The sequence below is a fragment of the Oculina patagonica genome, chromosome 10 (genome assembly GCF_052425735.1).
Source record: "Oculina patagonica isolate OP01 chromosome 10, crgOcupat, whole genome shotgun sequence".
Lineage (NCBI taxonomy): Eukaryota > Metazoa > Cnidaria > Anthozoa > Scleractinia > Oculinidae > Oculina > Oculina patagonica.
The window spans coordinates 19,867,591-19,885,070 of NC_135767.1; the positions used below are offsets into that span (position 1 = coordinate 19,867,591).

At 38.7% G+C, this 17,480-nt stretch overlaps 1 protein-coding gene across 1 annotated transcript in view; it reads right to left on the reverse strand.

The window, feature by feature from the left end:
- Positions 1–1,624: 1,624 nt before the first annotated feature.
- The window catches only part of LOC144628774 (uncharacterized), a 28,212-nt gene continuing 12,356 nt past the window's right edge, over positions 1,625–17,480 (reverse strand). The window contains exons 6-11 of the mRNA XM_078486893.1: positions 14,019–14,133; positions 7,604–7,960; positions 5,635–7,039; positions 4,975–5,230; positions 4,330–4,366; positions 1,625–3,679 (exon numbers count right to left, since the gene is read on the reverse strand). Coding sequence (XP_078343019.1) covers positions 3,618–3,679; positions 4,330–4,366; positions 4,975–5,230; positions 5,635–7,039; positions 7,604–7,960; positions 14,019–14,133 — 2,232 coding nt within the window. The 3' untranslated portion in view covers positions 1,625–3,617. The remainder of the gene's footprint in view (positions 3,680–4,329; positions 4,367–4,974; positions 5,231–5,634; positions 7,040–7,603; positions 7,961–14,018; positions 14,134–17,480) is intronic.

Consider the following 17,480-nt stretch of genomic DNA (forward strand, 5'->3'; position numbering starts at 1 on the left):
AAAAGATGAGCAATAGTCATCAGCGATTCATCTGACAGAAAGACCACTGAAAACAATTAATTTTCACCTCTTATTATTTGTAAAAAAAAATTCAAATATAAGAAATAGAAAAAAACGATTTTAAATTAACTGTGTTATCCGACCTTTTTCGTAAAATCGCTTTATCTTAATTAGCAGAGATCATGAATTAGATATTTTCTAAAAATTAAGTTCAAAATCGATACTTCTGTTTTATTTGGCATACACAAGCAGTTGTTTTTGCTTTAAGGTACAAGAAAAGTGTTTTTCATTCCTTCCTAACTTAAAATTTTAAAATGATAGTCCGGTCTGTCAGATCTTTTTGTATTATCCGAAAAGACAATAGCTTTTTTTTTCGAATTCATTCGAACCGGCGTAATAGGTGTGAAAAGCCGCTTCTTATTATTCAGAAATTAGCACAAAACATTTGTAACGACAATATCAAATTTTAAGATGTTTAGACCTCAGGATCACTGGTTTGCGGCATATAGCAAGTCACGTTATTTGTCATCGGCTTTAAAACAAGTTTTTAACCTTTTAAACTGATGAAGTTTTTCATTCGTAGGCAAATGCATTAAGGAAATGAAAAATCATAAGAACATTAAAGCTTATAACAATTTTGGAATAATCTTAGTTTCGAATAATCTTATGACAGCGGATAGCGCGTCGCATGAGTTGCTATCCCGCATGAGTTGCCTTTGGTGCTTAAGCTAATGCTTGCGGGTTACCTTCTACATTTCTGCTAAGTTTGGACGTTGGTTTCCAATGGAAACCACTGACCAATCATAGCTCTCGTTGGTCGCCGGCTATCCCATAGCCTCCCACGCAGTATCCCATTCTCGTCCCCATAGCCCTTTCGTTTCTCTTAGCCGGCTGGGCCTTGGCTTCACGGCGGTCAAACGTCTCAGGCAGGTTTTCTTTCCATTTCGCCGTTTTTTGTTCAAATTGAAGTGTTATTACGAGCAAGGATAGATAAAAATAGTTGTCGAGTGAAAGCATAATCCCATTCCCTCAGGTAAACCAGTGTTTTTACTTTTAAATGTTTCGCATCCGAACCAAAGGTGCTTTGACAAATGGCGCCGACAAGTCCACATATCGCTATTTTCAAACACGTAGAACTTTTTTAGTAAAGCTTTAAAAAACTTAGTAAACCCTTAGGATACCGGTTATGTATCGAGCTTTGAACTGTGAAAATTAAAACCTTATCTTTGCAGTACTTTTCTTATTTTTTGCATATTTCTGTCGTTTGACCGCGGTGGAGGCCTTGGCACGAGAAAACGGAGGGTTCTGGGGACACAGGATTTCCAGTCCTAGATTCTATAACTTCCGGTCTTCATGTACGCAGTCATGACGTTTTAAAAGAATGTATGAGAGTCGTTACATTTTCGACTTCCGTTTAGGAATTCTTTGTTCCAAACAGCCAATCAAAAAATTCGAATTAATTCAAAAATTCTACGTCCCAGAGCCTCTCATTTTCTCGTGCCAAACCGGCTAAGAGAAACGAAAGGGCTATGGGGACGAGACCGGCAGTATCCAAGTGTCGATGGCTAGTGCTCAGTCTCCCCAAAGTCGTCAGTGTCTGATAAAAACACAAAGAAAACAAATACCAGGTAACGTTGCTGTGTAACTTTTATTTCATGCAACAAATTCCAACAAATGCCTCATTCTTTAGCTAGACAGAACTGCAAAGTTGAGACAGTCCGTCTGGTTTTTTTTAGCACATTCAAGCCCGGCACTGTTTGGATGTAAAAAATAATGTTGTTTTAGTGGCCATACACTTTGCTTCATATCTCTATAGGTGAACACAATTTGATAGAGCAAGATAAATAATAAATAATAAATAATAAATAATAATATAGGAGGAAGCACCCGTCACGCTGAACACTTGGTTTTCGGGGCGGTCCTCCATAAAAAAAGACAATATTAAGTTAAAAAATGTTAGAAACTAGAAATTCTAAGTACAAAATGCTAAAACCTAATATGTTACAAATATAGGAACTTTCAAAAATATCTATATACAAACTTTAGTAATGGTGTACCGTATAAGAAGACTACATGTCATAAAAACTATTTACCAAAGTTTTCATGTTTTTCTTAAAAATGTTACATGAAGTTGGCTTTCTTAAAGCCTTTGGGAGGGAAAAAACAGTCTTTGATACATCTATAATAGGTACTCTCTACCCCAGCAATTCTTGATTAATATCTTATTTTGGACTTCTCTTGATTATTATCTTATTCTGGACTTCTTTACTTTATAGCGTCCACGAAAACAATTAGATTACTCGCCATCATTTTCTATCGGTTTCGCCTCGTTCACTTTTCGTCCTACTCCTTGTTTTCAAGGACCTGCCAGGCAGAGTTCCTTCTTTCTCTTCTGGGGGAAAGACGAAAGGGAATCTCCGCTCGCAGCCGCTCGATTTGCCGTGCGTGTGCAAACTTCGTCGGTGAGCGGTCGAGCAGAGGTTCCTACTTGTTTCTTAAGACAAGTTGTTCGTTATAAGCACAAGCGCAAAAACAAGCACAAGAAAACAGTATTGTTTTTTTTGTACTGATGCTTATGCCACGTGATGGCGGCGTGAGCAGAAGAAGTATGTTTGTTCTTGTGCGCACATGCTTGTGCTTTCGCTCATCCCCAAAGAAAAGCCTTCACAGACATTTTCTTCTCTTTCTTCTCGGGGCTCGCAGGGTATTTATCCTTTGTTTTAGTTTGAGAAAATATATCAAACAATCGAGACAATGCTTCATCACGTTACCTAAGACCTCAAATTGCGTCAAAAAAAAATTCGCTGCACGTCATATTTTCACTCCCCCCTCGTCGTTTACAAACGTAAATGTTGTTTATAGCGGTCATGCACTTAGCTTTGAGAAAGCTAGTTTCCAGGCATGCCACTGAAACAGAGGAAACAAATATTTTAAATGATCATAACATGGTTTGAAATCCCAACTGGGAGAGGCAGATCAGTTGGCGATAATATGGAAATCGTGGCAGGGTGGAAGGCTTGAACCCGAAAACCTCTGGATTACAACACCAGCGCCCTAAACTATTCGGCCACGCTGCCTCCTACTCCTGTGAAAAACTGTCTCTCGTGTTTGATATATCAGTTAGGGCTCGCCGTTTCTATCAAATACAAAGCGTGTGATGTAGTGTGATGTAAAGCATATTAAACAATTCATATTTGAGCTGAAGGTATTTGTAACTAAAGGCGGTCAAGAAATGATCCATAGGTCAATAGTGTGTTAGAAAACATCTGGAAGACTTCAGCAATGGGAGCTACTTTATTTATATCATGCAATAAAGATTTTTAATTCCTTCTTAAAAGAAGAGAATAAATGAAAGAGAGGTAAATCGACAGACCTAGTGAGTGCATGACAGGTTAGTGTTGACACAACAAAATTTTTGAGCCAAAAGTGTACATTCAACAAGGTCATGACACAAGGCCTCGTACAAAACCCTGTAAGTTGCCTTCTTGTCGCCGTCTCTATGTTTCCAGTGTAACAACATTTTGTATGGCTTTTCAGCGTAGTTGTCATTTTCTTTGTCAAACGCAATCAGCTCTGCCTCTGTAAATTCTAGTCGGCGCCCTAGAGAAATCCAGTGTTTACCAATTTCCTTGGAGTCTTTCCAATTCTTCCATAGAAGGAGTGCCTTGCTTGACAACATCTGGAACGAGAAACAGCCATGTTCTATACGAAAAAGGCCTCAACTGACAGGTCGTCTTGACAGACGCGTTGGGCCCCCATTTTGTGAGTAGATTTAATGAGAAATGAAAAACTCTAAGGAACCTTACCTGATGTAGCTAAGATACATTTTTAAAGAAATAGTCTCCCCAATTAGTTTTTATAAGCTAAATACTATTGACACTTTAATAAAATCATTCGTTCGTTCGTTCGTTCGTTCTTTCGTTCGTTCGTTCGTTCATTGGTTCGTTCGTTCATTGGTTCGTTCGTTCACTCGATATTGACAAAAGCGGCTAACGTGTTTACATCCTTGTTGTCACTCAATTCAGATCATGTGTTGATTCGCTTGAGGGGGGGGGGGGGGGGATTACAACTGTTCCGTTCGTACACCCATCCACGCAGTTGCGCGTAAGAAATTGTACAGTTACTGTTGTAACTATCCAAATGAATCATCATGTGGTCTGAATTGAAAGGTAACAGCCGATTCCGTGTATTGTCTGGTAATTGAAAAAAAAATCTCAACCTATCTTTACATTTTCACGCAATAGACAAAATCTCTCTCTTTAAAAAAATCTGAGAAAAAGAAAGATCTACTTGGATTCTAGAACAGAGATAACAATTTCGAAGTCTCACCTCTCTTTTCTTCAGAAGTAGTCTCCACTTGCAGGGCCTAAATGAGAAATAAATTCGGAGCTATTAATATTAACACAAGGAAAAAAGTTATGTTTTCAAAGTTTATGGTTAGATTAATTCAGTATAATAATTGATTAATATATTGTTTATCGGAACTGATATATCTGAATTCAGGTGAACCGTCGGGCACTGAAAGATACCAGGCAAAGTGTATTGGCAATAGACCAATTCGGCTAACGTGTTTACATCGTTGTTGCCACCCAATTCAGATCATGTGATGATTCCTTTCGGAGGTTACAATTGTTCTGTTCGTTTATACTCCCATGCGCTCAGTTACGTGTGACAAATTGCACAATTGTAACTTCCCAAAGGAATCATCACATGGTCTGAATTGGGTGGCAACAACGATGTAAGCACGTTAGCCGAATTTGTCTATCAGCTGCTTTATTTACGGACATTACTGCATGGCAAATTAGCGAACGCACCACTAACACTACTGTAAATTACAAAGTATAGGAATTTTTACTGCAGGTAGATTACCTGCCCTGGACTTCTATATTACAACAACTGATTTGTTTTTCACAGTAACGTACTGGTATAAAACAGGATATGACGTGTAGTTTTAAATTAGAACTGACCACTGACCTGAACCCATGTCTGAGGTACTGGTAACACGCGGCCTTTGGCACAATTGCAGGCGAATGGTGACCTTTTTACAGGAACATAGTGTGCACAGTCATCCTGAGAACATCCTTGTTCTTGATGCCGGAAGCACTTCCCAGTCTTGATGTTCATTTGCTTTGAACACTTCTTACACGGACATTTACCGCACAGTTCCCAGGTTACTGAACGCAACCAGTGACATTCCATCCGCAGTTCGTTCAATCTACATTTCAAAACACTTAAAGAGAGAATCGTTCTTATTAGTATAATAAGATTATAGGTTTCCAAATGCTTGTAATGTGATTTCTCAATTGCAAACATGATGAATCGATAACTTTGAAGTTTACTTTCCATAGTATTGCAGAAGGAATTACAATGCTTACTTTAGAGCCATGTTTCCTTGCTTAAGCTAATCTAGGATAAACGGCAAATTTCAGTTCAGTTTTATTCATGTAAACTGTCAATACTAATTTTTGTAAATTGGTTGTAAGCATTTCATTTTTTTATTTTGATTAATCTCGAACTGGAACTTGAACGTTGAATAACTTTTCATCCCTAAATTTTAAAAACTATCTATTTTTATCCACACAATGTTAATGTTCTAAATCAGTACATGTATATTTTCGTACACTGTATACTAACCGGATCAAATCTAAAGAAACATCTTTTTCAACCGGCTTTGATTTGTCAATCACCAAAATGTAGATCTTGATGACAGTTTTGCTGCAAACAAAAGCTGCACAAGTATTTTCTCCAATAATAAACCGAGCTGCATTGACAAACAACTGTTGCTCTTCGCAGTTGGTCTTCGATGCTGCCCACTCCCAAAGGAAAACAAGGAGTCTGGAAAACAGACCGCATGGAACATAATTGGTGTTAAATATGATATACACAGGTTCCTGTTGGTTTAATGTTGGGTCTACCAGATCTCCTTCTGCGTTCTTCGTCAGCATACAAGGTACTACGTAATCCGAACTTTTATCTTTGTGCTTCCATTCACAAACCAGATTGAATTTCTTCATTATGAAGACAAGGGGTTGTTGGATATCCTCAACTTGCTGGTCCTTGCATGAATGCTCTAGAAGCTCTGCGCGTAGAATTCCTTTGTCTCGACGAATGCGTGGCTTTTCTCTTCGCTGTGTTTTTATTGTTACTATCTTGCACAACACTTCAATTAGCCATTGTGGATCCAACACGACCAGCCCATCAGGATTATCGGCACGGTCATGATATACTATTGTGCCACGATCGTGCAAATATCGCAGAAGCACTTCAAAATCGTCACTCTCCATATCAAACTTGCAAATTTTCTCAGCAATTTCTCTCTTGAATTTTTGCGTAGTTATATATTTTCCTCCTTGGGTAACTTGACCGTAAATTGCATCTTCCACTTTAAACCATGTTAAAGGAATTTCATCCTTTGTGTGTGGCAACTTTTCAGCCACATTTAATACCTCTTCACGCAAGCGAACAATCGGATCTTCTTCACCGAGCTGACCAGCAGTGGTGTTATCTATTATAAACGTGTCTTCAATATGATTGTGAAAAACTTCTGCGCTATCGACAAAAGTATTTATAACAGCATCCATTCTTTCCTTTGGGTCACAATTAACACCGTCAGCGTGTGTTCCAACAAGCATGACAGCAGGTAGAGATTGATTATTCTCAGAAAAGGAATGCACCAAGTCTAGCCACCTCATGATGTGATCTAAGTTTGTGTCCTCACTGTCAGGGGCCGGAATCTCGACATTATCATAACCTTCCTCTCTTACATGACACTGCGCTGTGGTGGAGAGCTCTTTTGTTAGATCAAACACCAGAATATAAACTGCGGCAAGTGTCATAAAGATAGGATGAATGGCACGGAAAACGCTTTGACCAGCAAAATCCCAAATGACAGGCCATATTCCATCAGAGCTACCAGAACTTCCTTGCTCTGGAACTTCCACCAGTTTGGCAATTTTAGGTGGAATTCTTCTCTCCTCTAGATCTTCTTCCCCCTCATCCCTGTCATCCCTAAAGAAAGCCTGAGAAGGACCGGCGACATCTTTATTGGAGAAACATGGAACAACAACAAAAAAAAACCTTCACTTAATGTACTGAATTTCAAAAGGCAGACCTCCATGGGCTACGTTTTACACATTTTTAAAGTCATGCTGTTAAAGTTGCATTAGCTTGCATTTTCTGTATGTGTTGTTCCAAAAAACAGTAGCTAGCAGTTTTAAATGGACAGAAAATTCACTCATTTGTAATTGTTGTCATTGATATACCTGAGAATTGATATACTTGAGTTTATCCCTCTCTCAACCCCCACCCTGTTATAAATGCAATCAGAAACCTTTTGGGTATTCTTTTATTTGGGTGACCAAAGTTTTTGATAGGCAGGCGGGCTGTAAGGGCACTGTAGCGTTTGCTTGAAGTATTTATTGGCCTAGTTTGGCCTAGTTGCTTGGTTTTCTTGCTTGTTTAAAGCCAAAACAAGCACTGACGTCCTTGATGGTCAATAATAATTTAGTGCGGACTCTTGGAACTTCGCGTGGTGCATGGTAGCGTAATATAAGCAAAATGGAGAAAAGGGGAAGGTCTTACTACAGATAGCAATAACACAAACCTGTTTCGGCAGCTGTTGGTGATTCTTCAACTGATGGTGCTATTTCAGTAAACAAATTACTGTTGATGCATTCAGCAACTCTGTGATGATACACAGTTGTATCTTCAGGTAAAACAGCATCTTTCCATGGTTGTTTACCAGCATTTTTGAGTGGCTGACTCATCTCCACTCCATCCGTGCTGATCTCATCCTCCCGGAATGGTTCACCTTTCAGTGATCTTACAAGGCTTGTCTTCCCAACACGGTCTTGACCAATAACTTGAACTTTCACCCTTTTGTCTGTTGTTTTGCCAGACTTCAAAGCTCTTTGGTATGCTGCTTCAAATTTCTCTCCTTTGGCTGAAACATACTGTTGAGCTAAGGAATAAAGTAAAAAGTTATTTAATTTGAACTTTAACCTTATTCAGACTAGGGGAGCAGAGCAAGGGGCCCTATAAAAGTCATATTAAATTTTCCTGGGACCATTTTACTTCAGTAAGTATTTGTCCACAGAAATATCCACAGCAACTGTATATAAATAGAAAAGATTACACAAGAGTTGGATTTTCCTTCTTACTTCTCCAGTTAAACTCAGAGACTCAAAGGACAGTGCAGAATGCAATATGACCAATCAATTGACAGCATGATAATAATTTTCCAGGGTAATTTCACTTGAGAATAAGTCAAATGAGTTCACCTTTCAGTCTGAAACGCTGTTTCATGTGTACTTGTAAGATGTTGAAAGACCAAACGTGACAACTAAATCACGCGACAACCTACATCCGACCGGGAGAAGGCAACAATGCCAGGCCACAATAGGACCAGTGACATTTGTCTGGATGCCCAATTACGTCTTCCCAGATATGCCAAGATGATAATAGCTCATTATCGTTGAAGTCCCACCAATCGATGGAAGTTGTTTTGTTTTAAGTAATAAAACCAATTATAACACAGATATTATCGATAAATCCAAGAAATAGCTTTTCAGATTGGGAGATATAAGGTCACCTTTTAATCGGTATGTCGGTATGTTTTGGGGTTAAAATCGAATGAACTACGATCGACAGCGGCAACAGAATAAGAACGTGCCATTTCATGACAATTTGACAATTAAATTAGTTTGTTTTTTATTTGAATGAACTGATTTCTGTTGTGAACGAAACAAAATATTTGTTGTAACAGTTCTGACCAAGGAAAATGTGCATTAAATGTGTTTAGTATGTCTCCACCAAACACCACTTGTGTTCCTTCCCGAGAGTTCCTTGCGCTTATCTTTGCAACCGTAACACGATTGTTATTTGCTTGTAACAAGACACTTTTGTTTTCCTTGCAAATGCTGTAACATGATACTTTTGTTTTTCACAGCTACATCGATGGCAGTTGTTTTTCTTTTTAAAATAATAAAGCCAACTATTTTACTTTAATGTAATTAAGTTGCGGTTTTCAAAAGGCTTTTTTAAAGCGCGGTACAGCTAAGATATTTGTTTCCTGGTTATTAGAGTTTCGCGCCGAAAAGCCCGGTGCAAATTTTTGCATGCTTAATTATGAAAGCGCTGTGAAAGTCTCAAAATCTAATTTAATTAGTTTGCGGTTTCAACTTGGCTCCACTGAGTCTGCATGAGACCTACCGCAGAACACGCGATACACGCAATGTTCCTGAGAACATAACGTAGACTAATCTACGCATGCGTTTTGCACAAAGTTCTTTGCTCTAGAAAGAATAGTACCAAAAGGAGAGTAAAGGGTTTTCTGAAACAAATATATACATTTGATATCTTCATATGAAAGTAACGTAGATATGTTCCAGGTTTTACCTAGGGCGTATGGTCAGGTGCTGCCCACCCCCTACCCCCTTCACAAGGAATAATTAATTGATTGATATTAATTAATTAATTGACTATTAAAGTTTTTACCTTAGCGCGTTAGGGCGGGGCCCCCGACAGCCCCCAACAAACCGTCACAATAGTGCATTCTGCACTAAAAGCTAAGGTTCAATTAGCCAGCACTAGACACGTGTACGCATTACGGACCTATTTATTTTCTTATTCATTTTCCGAGTTCAGTGGCTTATAGCCACTTTGATACTTGTCTAACAGGCCACTTCAGAAAGGAGAATTAGTTAATGGTTCTCTGCATCAGACTCCCACATATGGCAAAGTGTGTTTTTAAGCGATGACGTGTAACTGATGACGTCATCGCTTTATGCAGGCAACCGATCAACAGGATCTTTTATTCTGTTGTCTGTTTAGCGTAATCGAACAGAAATCAAGTTTAACTTCAGTTAACAAGAAATCGCCGCGTAGAACACAAGAGCAAAATACTCCAGTGCAGATAGAATGGCACATAAGGCTAACATCATTTCGACGTTAGGCTAACATCGTTATCAAGTCAAAATGAAAGTTGATAAAAATGTATAAATTAATAGTAAGTAAAGACAATAGATTTATCCAGAACCTTTCAGCCAGTGTACGTGAAAAACAAGTGGAATTGAAGACGGCCGTGTCTTGCGAGTTAGTCTCCCCTTCAAGGACCAGACATCAGCTAACGCTTTTAGAAGGCAAATGCGTGATCTCGGTCACAAGATTGGCACTACCCTACAACCAGTATTTATTAGCAAGAAATTGGAACAGGATCTCAAGCCCAAAGAAATCAAGCCTCCGATCGTAAATCAACAATGCGTGGTTTATTTATTTTCATGTGATCTGTGCGATGCAGATTATGTCGGCTACACAGCCCGACATCTTCACCAACGTATTGCTGAACATAAAAACTCGGCGATTGGAAAACACCTTTTGGAAGCCCACGGGGACAAAAGCCTCCTAAACGAAAGCCAGTTTCGAATTCTCCGAAAGTGCCAAGGGAAATTTGATTGCCGGAACGGAATCCGAGCTTGAACACGCAAACGGACTCCATCCGTGCGAAAGTCTTTGTTTGATTTAAACATTTTAACACATCTATTGTCTTTACTTACTATTTATACATTTTTTTATCAACTTAGCTTTCATTTTGACTTGATAATGATGTTAGCCTAACGTCGAAACGTCGTCGTTTGTTAACAAACTTTTTAGCTGTCTTAACCCTATTCAGCGAAGCCCCCCCCCCCCCCCCCATGTAACTTCTAGAATATTTAAGCAATCAAAATGAAACTTATAGGATGTATTGTATGTCCGAACAACTTTCTTTTGGTATACGTCGCGTGGGATGCTGACGTCACATCACGTGACAATTACATCATGATGTCAAAACAGCCGCCATCTTGGATCCGCCATCTTACATTTAAAAATTTTTCCAAAATGCCAGAAAACCACCCAAAATTACTGCAAAGTACTCAAAATCAATAAAAATGTGCTTTTAACCCGTAAAAATGTCAAAATAGTTCCATTTGAGTTGATTTTTATTAACAGAAACACGCAAAATTAAAAAATTTGGGAAAACATGCCTGTCAAAATGCCATTGCCATGGTGATGTAAAGTTAATGACACATCATCCAACCCTACCAAATTATTGCCAGATAAATTTTAGGAAAACTCAGAAAGTTTAGCAGCGTTTGGTTAAATCTTTAAAAAGTTATAAGAGTTCAATGTCAGCGCGGGCCTCAAAAGCCCCCCCCCCCCCGGTCTGAATAGGATTAATATGCTTCGAAATATTTTAACGCAATTTTTTATAGTTAAATGTTTAGAAAAATCGCTTCTTATTCGTACCCGTCTGTTAAACTTTTATTAATCCTACGACACCTTGCATTGATCTCGCCCGCACTTCCTAACCTTTGACCATTACTAGTATATTTTTATTAAAGAGTATCAGTTTCCATTAGTCTCCTTTACCGTATGTTTATACTTCCTTGATATACTGCTGCCAAGGCGTGGAACTTGATCCCCGAAACAATGCGAACGCTAGCGTTATTTGATGTAAAATTGTAAATAGTTTCTTAACTTTTTGTCTTTTCTTTATTTGTTCTTGTTTTTGTCTCTTTTGTTTTTTCTCGACATAATACCATATTTTTGCTAGGGGCCTTAACTAAATCAGTTACTGCAAGCATACTACTAAATCGTTCTTCCCCTTTGGCAGCACTTCTACCATTTAGGTATACTAGTTTATTTATTGTCTTGAGAACAGCAGACACGTAAAGATTTTAAGAAAAACGACAATTTTTTTAAGTTTCAAAGACATGTTTCGACAGAGCATCTGTCATCTTCAGTTGAAAGGTTTACAAAGCACAGTGAGTTGAATAATAAGTAGAAAAAATGCTAATTAAGACAAGTAGTAACAACAGAACGTGAAAATGTGTGAATTAGAAGGATAATTTTAGATTTACATGGTGTAATTGCTGATTGAGGCAAGGTAGTTCCTTTTGAATATGGATAGCCTCCTTTATCTTAAGTTGAAAGCTGGTAGAGGCGTGATCTAAAATATGAAAGCAATCTGTTGAACACAAGGAGCGACAGCGTTCAGAATAAAGATAAGATAAAGATAAAGATAAAGGATAAGATAAAGATAAAGGAGGCTATCCATATTCAAAAGGAACTACCTTGCCTCAATCAGCAATTACACCATGTAAATCTAAAATTATCCTTCTAATTCACACATTTTCACGTTCTGTTGTTACTACTTGTCTTAATTAGCATTTTTTCTACTTATTATTCAACTCACTGTGCTTTGTAAACCTTTCAACTGAAGATGACAGATGCTCTGTCGAAACATGTCTTTGAAACTTAAAAAAATTGTCGTTTTTCTTAAAATCTTTATTTATTGTCCTTTGCATTTGAGGTAACTTTGACTCTTGACCAAATCTTACTGACTATTTAAGTGCGACTTTCTCAGAAACCCGGACAGGGGGCCAAAGGTCGGGGTCGGCCGATTTGCTTCATACTAATACCCTAGATAGGTTTTGTGGACTTATGGATAAATATACTAAACATAGCTCCTCAATCGTTATGGTATTGGGGATACGATATCCACCCTCCATCGCCCTCTTAGGTCCCAGTTTTTCCAGGTAGAAACTTAAGTATTCAACAAACCAAGTTCATACTTTTTGTGTAACATAAAGGCTGGTTCTCATATGATCGCCCCGATCGTCTCTGTCGCCTCTGTCGCTTCAAAAAGTTTGCTTGCGATCGGGGCGATCATATGAGAACATTACACAGACGTCAGCGGCGATCGGGGCGATCGCGATCGCTTCGATCGCCCGTGTTCTATCCGGGCGATCGGTCGCAGACCGCGGCGATTATATGAGAACTACTGCCGCAGAGGGAGACGATCGAAGCGATCCAAACTGTCCCATGATGCATCAGTATAACCCAGAACTACTTTTCCGTTTGGCCTCCCTTTTGCTTCTTCGCCGTAAAACGGCAACAATGAGAAGATAGGAGGCCACGTATTTTGCCTTTACATCGAAGGCTACCATAAGCGATATCGGAGTTTTGAAAAAACACACGTGCGTCGATCGGAATAAAATCGAATATTCATATGCGGAAACAAAGAAAAAATCATGAATTGTTATCTTGGTTGATTAACCCTATTTTGCATATACCAGACGATCGGGGCGATCATATGAGAACCCCCTGATCGCTTCCAATCGCTTCGATCGCCTACGATCGCCTCAGAATTTGCAAACGACTGAAGCGACAGAGACGATCGAGGCGATCATATGAGAACCAGCCTTAAACAGTCATAGAAATACCTGTATAAAGCCAGAAATGTTCAAAGTAAGCAAAAGGTTAGTCCACACCGTTAAGGTTTTGAATACCTATATATCGTATCTTCGAATGAGAAAGAAATTACCCATTTTCGAGTTCCCGTAGAACACACAACTTGCCTTCTTGATTAAACAGTTTTCCACATAACTTGTGTTGGTAATACACCTCTTTAAATTCGTATGTAAATTGCCCATTTGAGATCACGTGATGTTCTCCAGAGAATTGTCCCTTTGTCTATCTGAAAATTATTCATTCATTTCCACGTGAATTTGTTTGTTTTTCCCATTTCACGTGGTCTGAAATGGAACAACAAACAAATAAAGCCAAAGAGGTCTGTTGCCTAAATGTGTACAATTAAGGATAAAACTACAAGTGATATTTAAAAATTCTGTCAAATTGCAGGAGCACTTTGATAGACTTTTCTAATGTCACTTGTAATGTAAATTCTTAATTTACTCATTTATAATATGACTGAGAAAACTATGAACGCACAAAATAATGTTAATTTGCACAGTGACTGTCTGCAAATATAATTTTAATGGTAAATTTACCTGATAACAGACAATCACTGCACAGGTCATTTAAAGTACACATGTAATATAATTTTCTCAGTCGTATTGATAAATAAAATAGTTAGTTTTTACAAGCCAGGCTGTGTATTGTAACACCAAGAGCCAAGAAGGAAAAAGGTTCAAAGTTAAAAGAAAATCAAAGTGTGGCACCTTGTTGTGGATATGCACCTGCCCCGTATGCAGGATATCCTCCAGAATGCTGTGGATAGCCACCCATGCCAGGCATGCCGCCAGCCATGCCACTAGACTTGGAGTCACGCTTCTCTGCTCTCTTCACTTCCACCTGAAACACACAATAATACAGAACAATAAGACAGTGTAAAACGTAACAATGGTCAATACTTAATTACTACTAACTATTTATGATTCTGTTGTAGCAACTTAAGTATGCAGTACAAGTACCAGTCACAATAAATGTTGTAGGGATTGAAAAAAACCAACAACAATATAAATAGGATTAAACACAAACAAGTGAAAATAAGCGAAAGTAACCGACGTTCGCCATTGTCAAGGTAGGATTAAAAAAGATTACAAATTATGCGATTTCAAAAATTTGTTACGTAAATTAACATAATAAGGCATGCGAGGCAAATTACAGAAATACTTTTGTACGTATTGAGTCTGATTGCACTTTGAGAGTTGGTTTTAGTTCTCTGATGAATATTTAACCTCTCGTGCACTAAGCAATCAAATTTTTTATTTCTGCATTTCTTAAGAACGTTAAAACGCCTCAGTAGGTCTTCAGGGACCTTTCCGTGTATGTCTTGATAGTGTTTATATTATTATACATTATACATTTTATACATTATTCCATCATGCAAAATTGCTGTTTTCAATTTAGATTATCAATTTCTTTTGTACGTGCAAAGGTACATGTGCATGGCCTAACATAAACAAATAACTTGAAACAGCAATTGCAATAATTGTTACCATAAAGACTCGTGTACATGTATAAGCTGCACCTTTTTGCTGAAATTTTGGGCTCGAAATCGTGGGTGGTGCTCTACTAGACCGTTGCTTTTGGGGTGTGAATTACCTAGTCTGTGATCAGAAAAAGCACTTATGTCTGAACTACTGAACAGATACTACTTAACTGCAGATAAACCAGTTTTTCAGTGAATGAAAGGAGAGGACCCTGGGAACGGGGTTGTAATCCGGACATACCCCAACTCGTATGCCGACATTAAGCGATAATCAGTCCGCTTTAAAATGTAACACATAATAATTAGGATCTACATGTATGGTATTAGAAATTAAGTTCTTGTGGTATCTGACCCTTCTTTTCAAATACAATATACAATTGCTACATAACACCACTCGACTTTCTCAAATGCAGGGTTCAAAATAAAGGCCGGTCAACGGACAATGTCCGGCCAAAATGACGATTTGTCCGGACAAAATTGTGGTTAGGCGGTCATTTTGACCGGTCACGTACACGGCTTTCAAATAAATAACACACATACAAAAGTTATTTGCAGTATTTCTTGAAATTTTACAGTAAAATTATAGAATATCATAGCAGCTTGCAGTCACAAATTTACAGATGAGATGAGACGGTCACGCTCTGCGGATTTGTTAGCGGTTTGCTTAAACAAACATCCACGTCTGTAAATACGCTAAACAGACAACAATGAACATCGCATCAATCAACGTCTGCTATTAACACGCGTACGCAATTACGGTTTCAATTGTCAGGCAGGCCGAAACAAATAGCGCTCGTTAGTGGATTTAAAAAACTATATACACCTTTAGAAAGTACGAGTTCGTGGCGTGTTTTTTACCAGCAAGATCATGAGAAAATAATAAAATCATAACGCTTTGAATGTTAAGTCAGCAATGTTTCTTTAAATTGTGCCACTTTCGCAACTGAACGTGTCCGCATGTGTGCTGACAAGTTGACCACCTAAGAAATGGTGTTGCTTAATTGTTCAAGAGAGTTCCGGTAAACGTTTGTTCGTACTGTACAAAATAAACAAAATGGTCTCCGCGTCCGGCGTCTACAGATTAAAACGATAACTCTCGATATCTTTTATTCTAGCCACGGCATTCAAGTGTTTCTCGCCAATTCTATCGGTCTTCTTGTGTAAGGCTTCTTCCGCGGATATCTATGATTAAAAGTACTTTGCCGTATCAGAGCCGTAAGTATATTTCAGCAGCTCAATCAGGCACCGCATAGAACGGCCTTCTCTGTTGTAGGCGATGTTGAAAACTTGGAGAGATCCATGATTTGTGAAATAAGAAGTGACGTAGGCTTTCTCGGTTATCTTTTGGCAGCCTTGAAGAAAAAGAACTTTTAAAAGAGGGCATCTTATAGGAAGCTCGATGAACAACGAGTCCGTAACTTTGCAGTGACTCAAATCCAAATAGCGCAAGTACCCAATCTTCAAAGTTTGAGTGAAGTCTGGAACGACTTCTTTCTTATGACCGATCCACGGTGCCATAAAAACATCAATTCTCTTGCATCGGCTTAAGATAGAGCAAAGGTTTCCCCATTTCAGATAACAGCATTCACTTAGGAGTACTTCTCGTGTTCCCGGATATGTTAAACTTCCGGCACACCCTTACTGAAAGGCCTGGTTGCTTAGCGTTGTGGACGAATGTGAAATCTCTTCTCAGCGGTTATTTTGTTAATCCCCTAGCTTGAAATGGGATATTGGTATCGCATGATACAGGAAAGATATCTAAAAGTCGAGGACGTGAATCCTTTTTACTGGACACAGTTGACATGAAGCCGTTGGCGTTTCCTTTCTTCCTACATGCCGAGCAAAGGCACAGTCATCTCACTTGTAGCATGGGCATATGTCCTATTACTATTTAGTGTAGCAAAGACCAGTAAAGTGCTTACAACCAAGATCGCCTCACCCGTAAGTCGTTAACTAATGTAAAACTATGCAGAGTAACATAACATTACGGCTACTGGGCATTTTGTTTTATGTAGAGTAGAACGCAGAAGAAATGGAAATTCAAAAAGCGAACATAATAAAATGACACTTTTAGCGATCAAAACATTTAAGCTTATTCTCTTTAACAACGAGTGTTTTAGCTTATGAGGCGAAATTTTTGGCGGAATAGGCTATTGCTTCAAAGTAAATACTCAATATTTTGACCGGTCAAAAACGAGACATGACCGAGCAAAAATTGATTTGGCCGGTCAACGTGACCGTTCAGTATCCAAAAATTATTTTGAGCCCTGCAAATGCTAGGTCGCTTTGCAACCTCGTTCGTTCGCACCGTCGCTTCGCGGCCGTGCTCGCTATCGATCGCTTCTGATCGCTTCTGGCTTATCTTTTTATACGAGGTCGACTTGGAGCAAGTCTATCCCAACACCACTTAACACAACTACCATCTTCAGGCCACTAACGTATTATTGAAAATACTTACCACCAACGGCACAATGAAGCCCTATAAATACTATAACTGCAAGCTGTATACAAAATGCTGTTTACCGGTAAGTTCGATAGTCCAGTGGCGTACGGCGTAAGGTGCTAATTAAGATGCGCTAAGCACCTTTTTACTCGGGCAAAAACCCCGAGTCAAGGATTCGATCGCATTCTTTAGCGATGTCTTCCGAAGTTGCGAAGGAAACTGAGGCGAGTTTCAAATTTCAAGTTATCAAAAATATGACACCAT